Source organism: Tachypleus tridentatus, chromosome 2 (assembly GCF_004210375.1).
Source record: "Tachypleus tridentatus isolate NWPU-2018 chromosome 2, ASM421037v1, whole genome shotgun sequence".
Taxonomy (NCBI): Eukaryota; Metazoa; Arthropoda; class Merostomata; order Xiphosura; family Limulidae; genus Tachypleus; species Tachypleus tridentatus.
The window spans coordinates 50,049,429-50,062,636 of NC_134826.1; the positions used below are offsets into that span (position 1 = coordinate 50,049,429).

At 34.8% G+C, this 13,208-nt stretch overlaps 1 protein-coding gene across 1 annotated transcript; it reads left to right on the forward strand.

The window, feature by feature from the left end:
- Positions 1-9,770: 9,770 nt before the first annotated feature.
- LOC143245493 (SCAN domain-containing protein 3-like) lies at positions 9,771-10,648 on the forward strand. The gene is made up of 2 exons (XM_076491855.1): positions 9,771-9,944; positions 10,244-10,648. The coding sequence occupies exons 1-2, from the start codon at positions 9,771-9,773 to the stop codon at positions 10,646-10,648; spliced, it is 579 nt and encodes a 192-aa protein (XP_076347970.1).
- Positions 10,649-13,208: the final 2,560 nt, after the last annotated feature.

Consider the following 13,208-nt stretch of genomic DNA (forward strand, 5'->3'; position numbering starts at 1 on the left):
ATACAGGACTTTCCAAGAAAATACATTATTCTTCTGAGTTCACTTTCTATGCGTAATGATGCTAGGTAGAGTTTTTGTGATTTTTAAAATATTTTTGGTATTCTTCATCTAAGTTTATAATTCGGTTGAACGGTGTCACACTGTCACGAATGTACTCGCATTTGTAAGTTTGTATATGAAGTGGCAGTGTGTCTTTTATATGGCTTAACTGTTAGATGTTAGGATATGGATGGTTTAACTTTAGGCTTCCCTTCGCACCAAACTTGTTAGCTCTTTCAGGAATGGGGGCGTTATAAAGTTATCGCCAATCCCACTAGTCGTTGGTAAAAGAGTACCCCAAGAGTTGGCGATGGATGGTGATGACTAGCTGCCTTTCCTCTAGCCTTACACTGCTAAATTAGGGACGGCTAGTGCAGATAGCCATCGTGTATCTTCGTGCGGTATTCAAAAACGACCAACCAAATATATTTTAGGCATCTGAACCAAAACTTTTAAGGTATTTTATTTTATATATAAATGACATTTCAGATACTTTTCCCTCTTATCGTCCAGCTCTATTTACGAGTTCTGGTATTAAATGAAAGACCTCTGGCTGTGACTTATGTGAGAAAAAAAAAAAGAAGATAGGTCTGAGGTGCCATTTTTATTCACGTCTTTTTCTCGTATTTTTTAGTTTCTTTATTCTTCGGCTGCCAGATTCATTTTAGAATTTTTATCTATTTATAATGAGTCGTTATCTTGGGCCTAAAAGTCAAGGTAGAGAAACTGTAAACGTATTGAAATTCATAAGTCAGTGAACCAACGAGAAACGAAACTCATGTATGACTTACTAACTGAAATTATTCTCACAGATGTCGCTTTTATATTATATAAAAACTTACGATTTGAGTGGCACTTATGATCTTGGAAAGTGTATCCATAACAAAACATTCAAATAAAGCGAATTATCCACACAAATAAGACCCTCGTAACGAAAAATAATTAAATTGTTCTCGTGGTTTGCGAGCTGAGATGAAATTTAAATATACACTTTTTAAATCTGTTTTAAAAAACTTAAATTTCATACTTAAGTTTCGAAATAATTTTAATATGACAAATGTTCCTGAATTTCTAAATTAAACAAAAAGTGTAATATGTAATTTTAAAAAAATGTTATATGTAAACCTGGGTTGTGTAATAATTGTTTTAGTATAAACATTCTGTGTTTTTTTTTTTTTTTACATATGTTCAAGTGTTTCTGCTCATAAGACGAAATTGTTCATAAGATTTTAAATTATTAAGCTTTGTATCCTTTGTCTAAGCGCTAATTACGTTCGAGCAACCTAGTAGTACTGCGTGTATGGATATACATGAGTGTTGAAAGTGTTATATTAAAAATTCCAATAATTCATTCTAATGTGCCAGTTATGTTTACTGTGTCATACGATTGATCTTTACACAAGAAATTACTGTGTGCGAATCGATTTGTATATAAAGAAACGGCGAATCACCTTAAATTCTTTCCACGGTAAGAAAATTATCTGATAACAATGCAAGTACAACGACTCGAGGATGTGTTTATTTCAGGCATACTCTCATTTATGTGTTTTGTGACTGTTGAACGGTATCACATTACAGAGGATACCACTCTCACCAAGTGCTCGAATGAACTCGGAACATCCCTTGTGAGCCCGGCATGGCCAGGTGGTTAAGGCGCTCGACTTGTAATCTAAGGGTCGCTGGTTCGAATCCTCGTCGCACTAAACAGCCGTGGGGCATTATAATGTGACGGTCAATCCCACTATTCGTTTGTAAGAGTCGGCGGTGGGTGGTGATGACTAGCTGGCTTCTCTCTAGTTTTACACTGCTAAATTAGGGACGGCTAGCGAAGATAGCCTTTGTGTAGCTTTGCGAGAAATTTAAAAACGAACACCACACGTGCAAGAGTTTGTGCTGTCAAGAAAACAACAGTAACTTCGTGTTTGTGGACACAGTGTGGGCGGAGCTACATGTGACGTGGAGCAAATGACAACTGGAACATTAATAAGTATTCATGCACCGGCTGTGATATATTGCTTACGCTACAACAGAAGCAACTCAGGTAACTTTTGAAATATTTGCTCAACAGTTTCATCTGTGAAACACTTGACCGTATTGGTTATAAAGAATAAAAATTTTATTTTGTTCACCAGGTGAGATGAAACTACCTGATGATGTTAAGTAACCCTGGTGAGCAAAATAGACAAAATTTTTCTCTGTACAACCGATAACATCTTTTGTAGTCTATAGAAACTCACCAAAGATTTCGACCACGTTCTTGGGGTAGCGTGTGTTGTCGATTAGCTATCAGTAGTTCAAAATCAGGCACGACTATACCCAGTGGTTAAATCGAGATCGTGGGGGAAAGGTGAAACTCCTTTTATGATTCACAATCAAGATCATGGAAGAGGTGAAACCCTCCTTATGATCCATTTTGACATTTCTATCAGAAACATTTCTGCCTCAGTTTAGCTCCTGGTTATAACACTTGGAATCACTGATCTGGTTGTTCAGATCACATGCGTATAAGACGAAATTCAGGTTAAAAACTTCCAATTATGATGACGATTAACAATCACATCTTGGTCTCATTTCAGTGCACATCAGTTGCATATTGTAATGAGGAGCTTACTACACCATTTAACATAGTTAGTGAGAGACGAACATCTTGATGACGTCGGCTCCTTGCTACCAACATAACTGAGGTACACAAATGAAAATAGAAAGTAACATTTATTTGTTGTGAGTTATAAAGTTAAAAGACATCCTGAAATCCACTTTTTGAAGACCTAAATTAGCTTATCCATTCTAAGACAATAAAATTATAAAACCCTAAAGTGTCATTCAGTGATGGATAATCATGTTAATAGTTCAAACTTATGACAGAAGACCCACCCCTAAACTATTCAATATCTCTTTCCCTTTTTTTATTATCTCATAAAGATAATTTCATTTATTTTTGTATTCGTCATATACTCAACATTTTATTCCTAAAGTACAATTTTACTTATATAAGCTTAAACCAACAAATGTGTCACTAAATTAACTACAAAAATGTCGTTTATCCAGCATTGCCTAAGGCCCATAAATCGATCAATCCAAAAGGTATTTCACACCATATTGTAAAATATAAAATCACAAGTTCGCCACTGGTACAGCGGTATGTCTGCAGACTCACAACGCTAGAAAGCGGGTTTCTATCCCCGTGGTAGGAAGAGAGAGTACAGAGAGTCCTTTGTGTAGCTTTGTGCTTAACTTCAAACAAACAAAACCAAATCATAGCAATCTCAAAATCTTTTTTCCTTCAGTTTCCTGGAAATATTTGAACCAAATAATGTCCTATTGATAATATTAGTTCTAGTTACACAATTGGGCCTGGCGTGGCCTAGCGCGTTAAGGCGTGTGCTTCATAATCTGAGGGTCGCGGGTTCGCGCCCGAGTCGCGACAAAGCATGCTCGCCCTCCCAGCCGTGGAGGCGTTATAATGTAACGGTCAATCCCACTATTCGTTGGTAAAAGAGTTGGCGGTGGGTGGTGATGACTAGCTGCCTTCCTTCTAGTCTTACACTGCTAAATTAGGGACGGCTGGCACAGATAGCCCTCGAGTTGCTTTGTGCGAAATTCCAAAACAAACAAACAAGTTACACAATTATTTTAAAAGCATACTAAACTACAAGACATTTTAGTTGTTTTTTCTGCGTAAAATCATTAAAAAGCACGCATTCATACAATATTTGCGAGCTTTATCGTTCCCATTGAGCTGTTCATGGCTCTATCTAGACACAAAAAAGTGAATCAATTCTACCATTAATTAATTTTCAAACTTAAACTGCCAACACTGACAAATAAACAAGTCTTATTTTTATTGCATAACAAAGAACTTAACAGAATCATTTTAGAACTATCAAACTAAGCAACAGCTGTCCAATTTACGTTGTAAATCAGCTCATCGGCAAAATGCTTGGTACATTTGATATACTTTTCTCAATAAATAACATAATATCCTCATTTTGTTCTTACTCTCATATAATAATATTCAACGTCAGTGTCCGTATAACAGCTTGCATTAAAGAAATGCTGCTGAAATTAATGGGAAAATATTAATGATTAAAAACACCAGGTAACAACTGGTCACATGTTAGTTATATTCACAGAATCAATGGATCACATGAAAGTCAAATATAAGAAAAAACCAAAGATCTGTTTCTTTAAGAAGAACTTTGTAGTCATCTTATTGCTTTTTGTAAGTGGGCAGAAATAAAACTGTGACTGCTTCCGAATTCAAAAATTAATCACCAGAAAGAAATTTTCTAGTAATTTAGCTAATAGGTGTGAAAATTAATTTACCTTACAGTTACTTTATAAGTTTTGTTAGGAAGGTTTGTGAAACATTGAAATCTCTTACAAAACCACGTGAATATATATATATATTCTCTATTTTAAAGATTTTTGGACTGCATGTGGCTGTGCTAATCAATATTCTTCAATTTGTTTGTTTCTTAATTTCGCGTAAAACTACACGAGGACTTTCTGCGTTAGACGTTTCTAATTTAGCAGTGTAAGACTAGAGGGAAGGCAACTCAAGTCAACACCCTTCATCGCTATCTCTTGGGCTACTTTTATTTTTACCAACGAACAGTGCGATTGACCATCACATTATCGGCAAGACATGGCCACATGGCTGGGGCGCTGGACACGTAATCTGAAGGTCGATGGTTCGAATCTTCGTCACACCAAATATTCTCATCCTTTCAGCCGTGGGAGCTTTGTAATATGACGGTCAATCCTATTATTCGTTAGTAAAAGAGTAGCCCAAGAGTTGGCGGTGGGTGGTGATGACTAGCTGCCTTCCTTCTAGTCTTACGCTACTAAATTAGGGACGACTAGCGCAGATAGCCCTCAAGTAACTTTGCGCGAAATTCAAAAACAAGTAAACAAATTCAGAACGAAAGACGGTAAAATTAAAGACATTCTTATTTTCGGAATTAGTTATAGAATAATGACTCTAAAGTATCTTAAAGAAACAAAACGGAAGCCCATGATATTAGACGTACTTCTATAGAGACCCAAAACTGTTCTATTTCAAGAGTAAATAAAACCAAAATTAAGACTGGCAAATATTTTTATTTTTTGCTTTTCAAATTCATATGCCATGCTTTAGTGTAGTCTACATGCATAATTCTTCTCATAATTCATGTCATGCGCACGTTTTACTGACATCACGACAGTAGAAATTGTAACGTCAAGCGTCTTCTGTGTGATGTCATTTTAGTATCTACTGATTGAATGACAGACAAAACACCACTGTATTGTTGCGCGAGTGGTTAAACTAGGTGATTCCTCCAGGCGGTCTTCCGCCCCGTTTCGGGGAAATGAAATCACGACTAGACTTTACTGAAGATCATTAGACTGTAGCACTATTTCAATAATTAAATATGTGTTGCAGAAAATTGTTTAACTAATCAGGTGAGCAGTTTGTCGCTGCTCTAATAATGATAACGCAAAACCCCATAGTGCTCAACTAGTTTACCGCTTCCTGAAACAAGAGTACATCGAGCAAATGAATCATTCAACATGGTTATCATACTTAAATTTTTTTAAATTCGCTTGAGCATGCGCAGAGCAGCACATGATTCACCTGTAAATATTGTTGTTGAACTGTGCTGTGATAGCCCAGCAGTTCCTTAATTTACTCACATCGGCGAATGACTGCATTAATGTTTTCTGGTTATTTAGTAGGCTATAAAGTCTGAACTTTTAAACGAGCAGTTGTGGGCGCAGAGACCAACAGCATTCATTTCCAGTTTTTTTTTATTTTATTATTCATCAGTTAGGTGTCCGGGTTTGGACTTCAGAAAATTTGTTCTCTTTAATATCATCCAGACTCGACATTTGTTTTATACACAAGTTAACTCAGGGTTATATCTTAAAATTATCCAATATGTTAATTATTTTAACTTGGACTTTATTTCAGATAGAGACTTTTTAATTGAAAATATATATATTATACACATATATATAGCGCAAAATTTGAGTTATATGCAGACCAAGATGAAACACATATGCGTCGAATTTTGACGAAAAACCCTGAACTACACTCAACTCCATGAAAAATGTAAAAAAAAAAAAAGTAGAATTCCCACATAATTCAATGGGTTCAAATCGTATGCGAAGTAAAAGTGTCACCCACTTTCACGTTGCAACAGTTATAAACGCACTGCCTGTTTATTGGCTACAAATACTTTAAAAATAGTAAAGGGATATTTAAAGAATTTGCATCTGTTAGCTGTGCATTTGCAACGATCGATCCTAAGACAATTGTATGTCTAGTTGTATTCGCGCGTAATTTCATATTTACCAGTATATTATTGTTGTCAAGGCCAGATTGGGGGTTTTATTGGCCCTAGCCGTTTCATCTTATAAAGATCCCTTCGAGACAGAACCTCTACGTGCACTATATTTATAGCCATAGGTTGAGGCTCCCTAAATAGTGTGAGGACCTGGGCTTCAGCCCGGTAAGCCCATGCCTTAATCCGGGGTTAATTGTTGATATTTAACGCTAATGAAAGCGGCTTCGTATTTGAACTAGTTTTGCTTTCGTCATGGCGTAAGTTTTAATGTGTGCACAGGCTAATACATTTCCCGCCCGGAAGTTCAAATGTTTCGTCCGAATATCCACGTTTCTACGTATTTATCACACTGAATTAGGCCAGTGTTTGTCACGTGGGCCACATAGGCCCCCAGGACCCACGCCATGTTTCGAAGAGGCCATACGTGAATGACGGAAAATTACAGGGCCACGGTAAATTCTGATTGGGCCACCAAAATTTTTCTACCCGAATAAAATATTTAACATTTAAAATTGAATCAAAGGTTCCCTTCTCCCCACGGCTCAGAAGTTACCGGACGCGACTAGTACTGGAGTAACAATCAAAACGTCAGTCTGGTATCTGTGAATGTTTTCATCTGATTCACAGTAGCACTAAAACTATCGTTGTGGGTCACTACTCCACTAACCATGTGCTCACGAGCGCACCATCTGAAGAACTCAACAGTTGATTCTTACTCCACATAGTGTTAGAGAAGAAACTGTAAGTAACTCGCTCTGGGCGCTCCATTTCATACCCGAATTATTTTTAACAGCAATTATTTTTTACAACAACTGAATGCGAAAATAGCTTTTTATTGCATTGCAGAGCAATCAGTATATCTGAACAACAATTGGTCAAAGAACATAACAACATGAGAACAATCATCCTCAAGATACTCTTCAGTACATGACAGAAAAACCAATTAGTGGATCATTAATTTATAGTGTACATTGTAGCTAATGGGTCTGAAAGATAAACGGAAATTTGAGTAAGCGCAACAAAATAATAATCATAAAAAATTAAACATTGTTCAAGTTAATGTTTGTTTGTTTTTCATTATTGTTATCGTTAAACTTAAACGTCGAAGATGTTATTAATATACTAATCATTTCAACAATGTTAAAATGTTTACATGCATCAGAGCCTGATTGTTGTGTCACGTTCTTGTTTCCTCTTTAAGCCTAAGCAAGGTTTAAGAACTTAAAAGAATTATTATTGAACATCGACAAACATCCAGTGCTGGATTCTCCAATTTTGTGTCAAAATGAAGATAATATTTGGGTCGTGCAGTAGATGAGTAGGTCAATACGATCTGAAAGTCAGGGGTGATTTTTGTGTAAGGAAGTGTTTGTAATTCATCCTTTTGGTAGGTACTATTTTAATTTTTTTCATTTAAAATATTGTGAATTTTGTGAAGAAAAAAGACCCTAAATCTGCGTGATGGCTTTTTGTTATACTAATCGTGAGGCGAGGCTCTTGGTACCGCTAATTTTGAATTTTTTTCCCAAAAGATGTTACTTCTGGATTCATAAATTTCTTTAGGACTGACACTGTTCTTAAACATACGTCTGTCAGATTATGTGAAGAAAAATTAATGTATTTCAAAATAAAATAGTTTATTGAAAAGAAAAAATTACCCGAAGGAAACACGTGTGAAAAACAAAACATAATTTTTTAGCTGCATCATACACATATTTCCTTGATGTTACAAACAATGAAGCATTACACAGTGAAACCTTGTCATTATCCTTTTCTTGTGTGGAAAAAAAGACACACATTTCTTTTCCCACGATGTAGACGTTCAGTTTCATATCTGATATTATCATGTAAAATGTCTTCAATGCCCTTGTTAGGAACGAATCAAAGTTGAGGTATTTACGCAGACACGCAACCCCTCAGGGTTCCACAAATTTTTTTAGCGAATTCCCTCTATGTCATTGATTTTGTGGCATTTTAACGAAATTGTTAAATTATATGACATATGAATTCAAAATTATTCATATCATGTTCTGCAAACAGTTCATCAACTAACTTTAATAATGTCTTCCTCGGTTCTACCCGCTTCTGAAGTTCTCAGTTTACAAGCAAAATAATGAGAAACTCAAATTACTAAATGCAATTAATACATGGTAAAAAACACATTATTCATTTGAAAAACTTCTCGTGGTATCACAGCATGACAGATAAAAAACTTACTTCTGAATACTGTCAGCAATAAACAATGGTTACGAATGAGAAATACTGGAAGAGGTACCACCACCGTTCTGATGACGCAGACGTAATTTGTTCTTTGTAAAATTAACTGAATAAAAATACGGATTATAAAGGATCAAGGAATTTTATCACGTATCTTTCTTATTATAAGAATACGACTTATATTCGGACGCAGAGGAAGTTTTCAATAAGCATGTCAACTTTTAACCGTGGGGCTTACATTCGAGCGCAGTTTATATTCGGTACAATACAGTAAATAGGAATTATGCTATATAAACTTATTTCTGTAGCCAAAAAGTGTGCTAATATATATTTCTTAATATATCTATAAATTTATCATTGTCATCATTATTATTTACGTGATCTGTTTTTATTTTAGATATCAGATTATCCATGTGGTGTAGAAGAAATGTCGGCAACTTTCCATTGAGTACCTTGCCCACAGTTTTATTCAATCACCACTGAACAGTAGGATGCCAATGTGTTTAATATGTAAGGTTACAATTTAAAATAAAAGCTTGTAGCCACGTAAGTTATGGAAGCACTTGGAGACAGCACACAAGGACAAGAAATGATAATTTCCAAATGAGGACAACGGTAAAATGAATGTTGAGTGAAAGAACAGCTACAGGAGACAAAGATTTACTTGCATCCTACAAGATTTCCAAATTAATAGCAAAAGCTGGCAAACCACATAATGCAGTTGAATCTTTGATTTTGCCAGCAGTGTCTGTTGTAATTTCAACTTTCATGAATGAAAGTGCACATTTAATTACTTAGGTCATCCTTTGAGCAATTCATCAGCATCGATGAAATGGCAGATAATGTTGAAAAACAACTAGTCGTTCAGTTACAAGTTTAAAAGTTTGTTCTGCAAATTGATGAATCCTTTTCACAGGATAATAAAGCGCTACCGATGACATGTGATAGATTTATGGATAATAATTAGCTCAGAGAAATGCTTTTTGCTTGAAAGTTTAGAACAGACACCAAAGGTGAAACAGTTTTTGAAGAAGTGAAGAGTTATTTCAAATAAAACAATATCTTTCTTGAAAATATGATGGTTTGTGAAACTGATGGTGCTGATTCAATGATAAGTAGATACAGAGAATTTACAGCTCATTTAAAATCTGCTGTTCCTGAAGTGCGTTTTATTTTTATACATTGATGCACCGACAGCATTTGGTTTCAAAGAAATTGAGAGGACGTTTGTATGACTCTCTTACCGTTGTAACAAAGGCTATCAACTTTATCAAATCTCGTTCATTTCAAGATCGTCTTTTCCGACAACTTTGTGATAAAAATGAGAAAGATTTTGAACGACTAGTAACGCATACAGAGGTCTGTTGGTTATCAAAGGGAAATTGTCGTTTTGTTGCACTTTGGGACAGTATTGCATCAGATATTTTTGAAAAGTTGAATTTGTTGAACAAACAATTAGAAGGAAAAACTGTAACATTATATCTTGCAAAGAGGTCATTACTGCTTTTCTTGGAAAACTAAAGTTATACTGGAGTAATATTGGACGTCGCGAGTTCACGCAATTTCCTTTTTTGGCCATCGTTGACTGCATTGAACTGCAAAATTACGACCTTATTGTGTATGTGGAATATCTAAAATATTTGTATGGTGATATGCAGATTCAGTTCAGCGACCCGCTGGATATGAATATTCCGGATTGGGTGACGGATCCATTTGAGGTGAATGTGTCTGATGTTGACATCACATTACAAGAATATGTCAACGAACTGCACAGTGATATAACAGCCCAAGCTAGATTTAAACGTGACAAACATTATTTCTGGATAAGTAGTGAAATAGCTAATAAGTTTCCACAGCTCTGGGAGAAGACAAAGCTGTATTTTATCGCTTTTCCCATATCATATCTGGTTGAAACTGGTTTTAGTCATGTGATTTATTTGCTATCAAAAATACATAACCGTCTTGATGTTGTGAAAAGAAGTGATTTTCGATTATCACTGGCCACACTACAACCAGACATCCAAAAACTTTCAAGTGTTCATCAGGCCCAAGGATCACACTGAATAAAATGTCAATAATTAACAGAATATTTTTTACTTGTGTAAGTAAACAGTATATTATAAACAAATTATTTGAAAATAATACAGTATTGTAAAAATAATATTATAAATCAACAATGTGAAAATAAAATAACATTTTCCTGCGTAACAACACCTACAAGGAGTGGAATCACAGAGATAAATCAAACTCAAAAGGGGACCACGAGCAAAAATGGTTGAGTTTGTTTTGAATTTTGCACAAAGCTACTCGAGGGCTATCTGTGCTAGCCGTTCCTAATTTAGCAGTGTAAGACTAGAGGGAAGGTAGCTAGTCATCACCACCCACCGCCAACTCTTGGGCTACTCTTTTACCAACGAATAGTGGGATTGACTGAAATATTATAACGCCCCCACGGCTGAAAGGGCGAGCATGTTTGATGAGACGGGGATGCGAACCCGCGCTCTCCGATTACGAATCGCACGCCTTAACACGCTTGGCCATGCCGGGCCACAAAAATGGTTGAGAAACACGGAGTTAAGCAATGTTACAAGTGATTTTTCAACTGCTACTTCTCCTTTACATTTTGAGTGAAAATTAATAAATTTGCCTATGTTTCATAATGATTTTATTCTTAAAACAATATTGCCTTTTGCATAAAATAAAATGTATTCATTTCCTCACAGAATTTGGAAAAGTTCTCCGAAGTTTTGATCTAGGCCTGATTATATGATATAATATTTTTGCAATTAAAATTTTATTTTATTTTTTGCATTTCAAAAGTGGCTATTCTTGGTTTTTGTGTAAGTTACAATTTTAGTTCATTCTTTTTTTAAATTAAGCACGAAGCTACACAATGAGCTATCTGTGCTATCTTTTTGAAGATATTTTTATCAATAAAAAATTCAGTGTGGCGCGAGCAAATTTTAATTCTGAAAGTGCGACCCAGAAAAAAGTTTTGGAACCACTGCGTTAAGGATATACAACACCCAGATGAAAAACTGGTTATTTGCTAACTGTATTGCAAGTTAATTATGGAAAAAAAAAATTAACTGTTTGATGTGAGTTTAATGATGCATTTACATTATTATGTTAATCGTAATCGTTAAAAATTAAAAACATTATTCATTAATAATAAGAAAATATATATTTATATAAAAAGAAATAGTGGCATAAAACGGTACACAAGTAAGCCGATCATAGAACCCTAACGTAGCTGCTATGATTGATTGAAAATTTTATTTCAGTAGATTTCGTTAAGACGATCAAGGACGTTCGACATTCACACGAGCAAAGATTAACATTAATACTGTAGGATAAGAATATGCTTGTCGGTACCAATGCAATTAACGAAACAAGTGCTGGGTGTTACTATAAACTTGTGTAATTATATCGACACAAATCTAGATACATGCGAAATATTGTGTTGTATTTATTTATGACCTGGAAATTTAATTGAAGATTTCAGAGGTACAGTAAACTAAGATTAGTAAGGGGTAATGTTTAACTTGAATTAGGGCTTCTAAAAAAAAGATTATAATTAAAAATTTGATGCTTTAATATAAATGGTATATATCATTTCTTATCATTGTTATAATGCAAAGTTTTAAAAATATTTGTTGAATATTAGTGAATTTTTTTCGATCTATAAACTTGAAAAGATGTAAACCGAGGTAAATTAATAATTATATAAGCATAAGGTAAACGTAAAGTTTAAAATAGCAGACGATACTTTAGTGGATGGTATATTGATGCAGTTTTCTAACCTTTCTACTAACACTTTTACATTATAATTATACTATACTATGGCTATAGTGAAAATGTTAGGTTTTTATTTCTGTTACTAACTCTGTTAGAGATTGATTTAAAAAAAAAGCGAACAAAATATCAAAGCCCATATTAGTTTCCAACTCAAACTTAAGCCTAAGACCTAAAGTTAGGCTAATGCTATCGAATGTTACCTAACTGCAACTTGTGTCATCCCTCTAATATTAACTAGGTATTACCACATATTGGCTGATTCGTAAAGTCTTGAAAATTCCAAAGATATTTTAAACAAAGAACCTATAGTAAATTTATTCAATGCATGAAGCAATATTGGAATAATGTAAAATTAATCAAGGGGGTAATAGAAAAGTGCAAGTTAAGGGTTGAAATATTCAAACAGAAATAATAAGCTAATTAAAGTGTTAACCAATCCAAAAAAAAGATTGTTTTTATGACTACAAAAATATTAATAATTAAGAAATACGAAAACAAAAAACAATACAATACTAAAAAGGAGATACAAAATACACAAATATATAATGATTGAAGCAATAATTATTTCTATCCTCCATAATCTTTAAGGCTCGGCATGGCCAGGTGGTTAAGACATTCGACTCGTAACCTGAGGGTCACACCCCGTCACACCAAACATGCTCGCCCTTTAGTTACGGGGGCATTTTAAGTGATGGTTAATCCAACTCTTTGTTTGTAAAATAGTACCCCAGTAATTAGCGGTGGGTTGCAATGATTAGAAATGGGTTCCATCGGGTCTTTCACTGTGACGTTATGGATTGGTAACCCTCGTGTAGCTTTTCACAA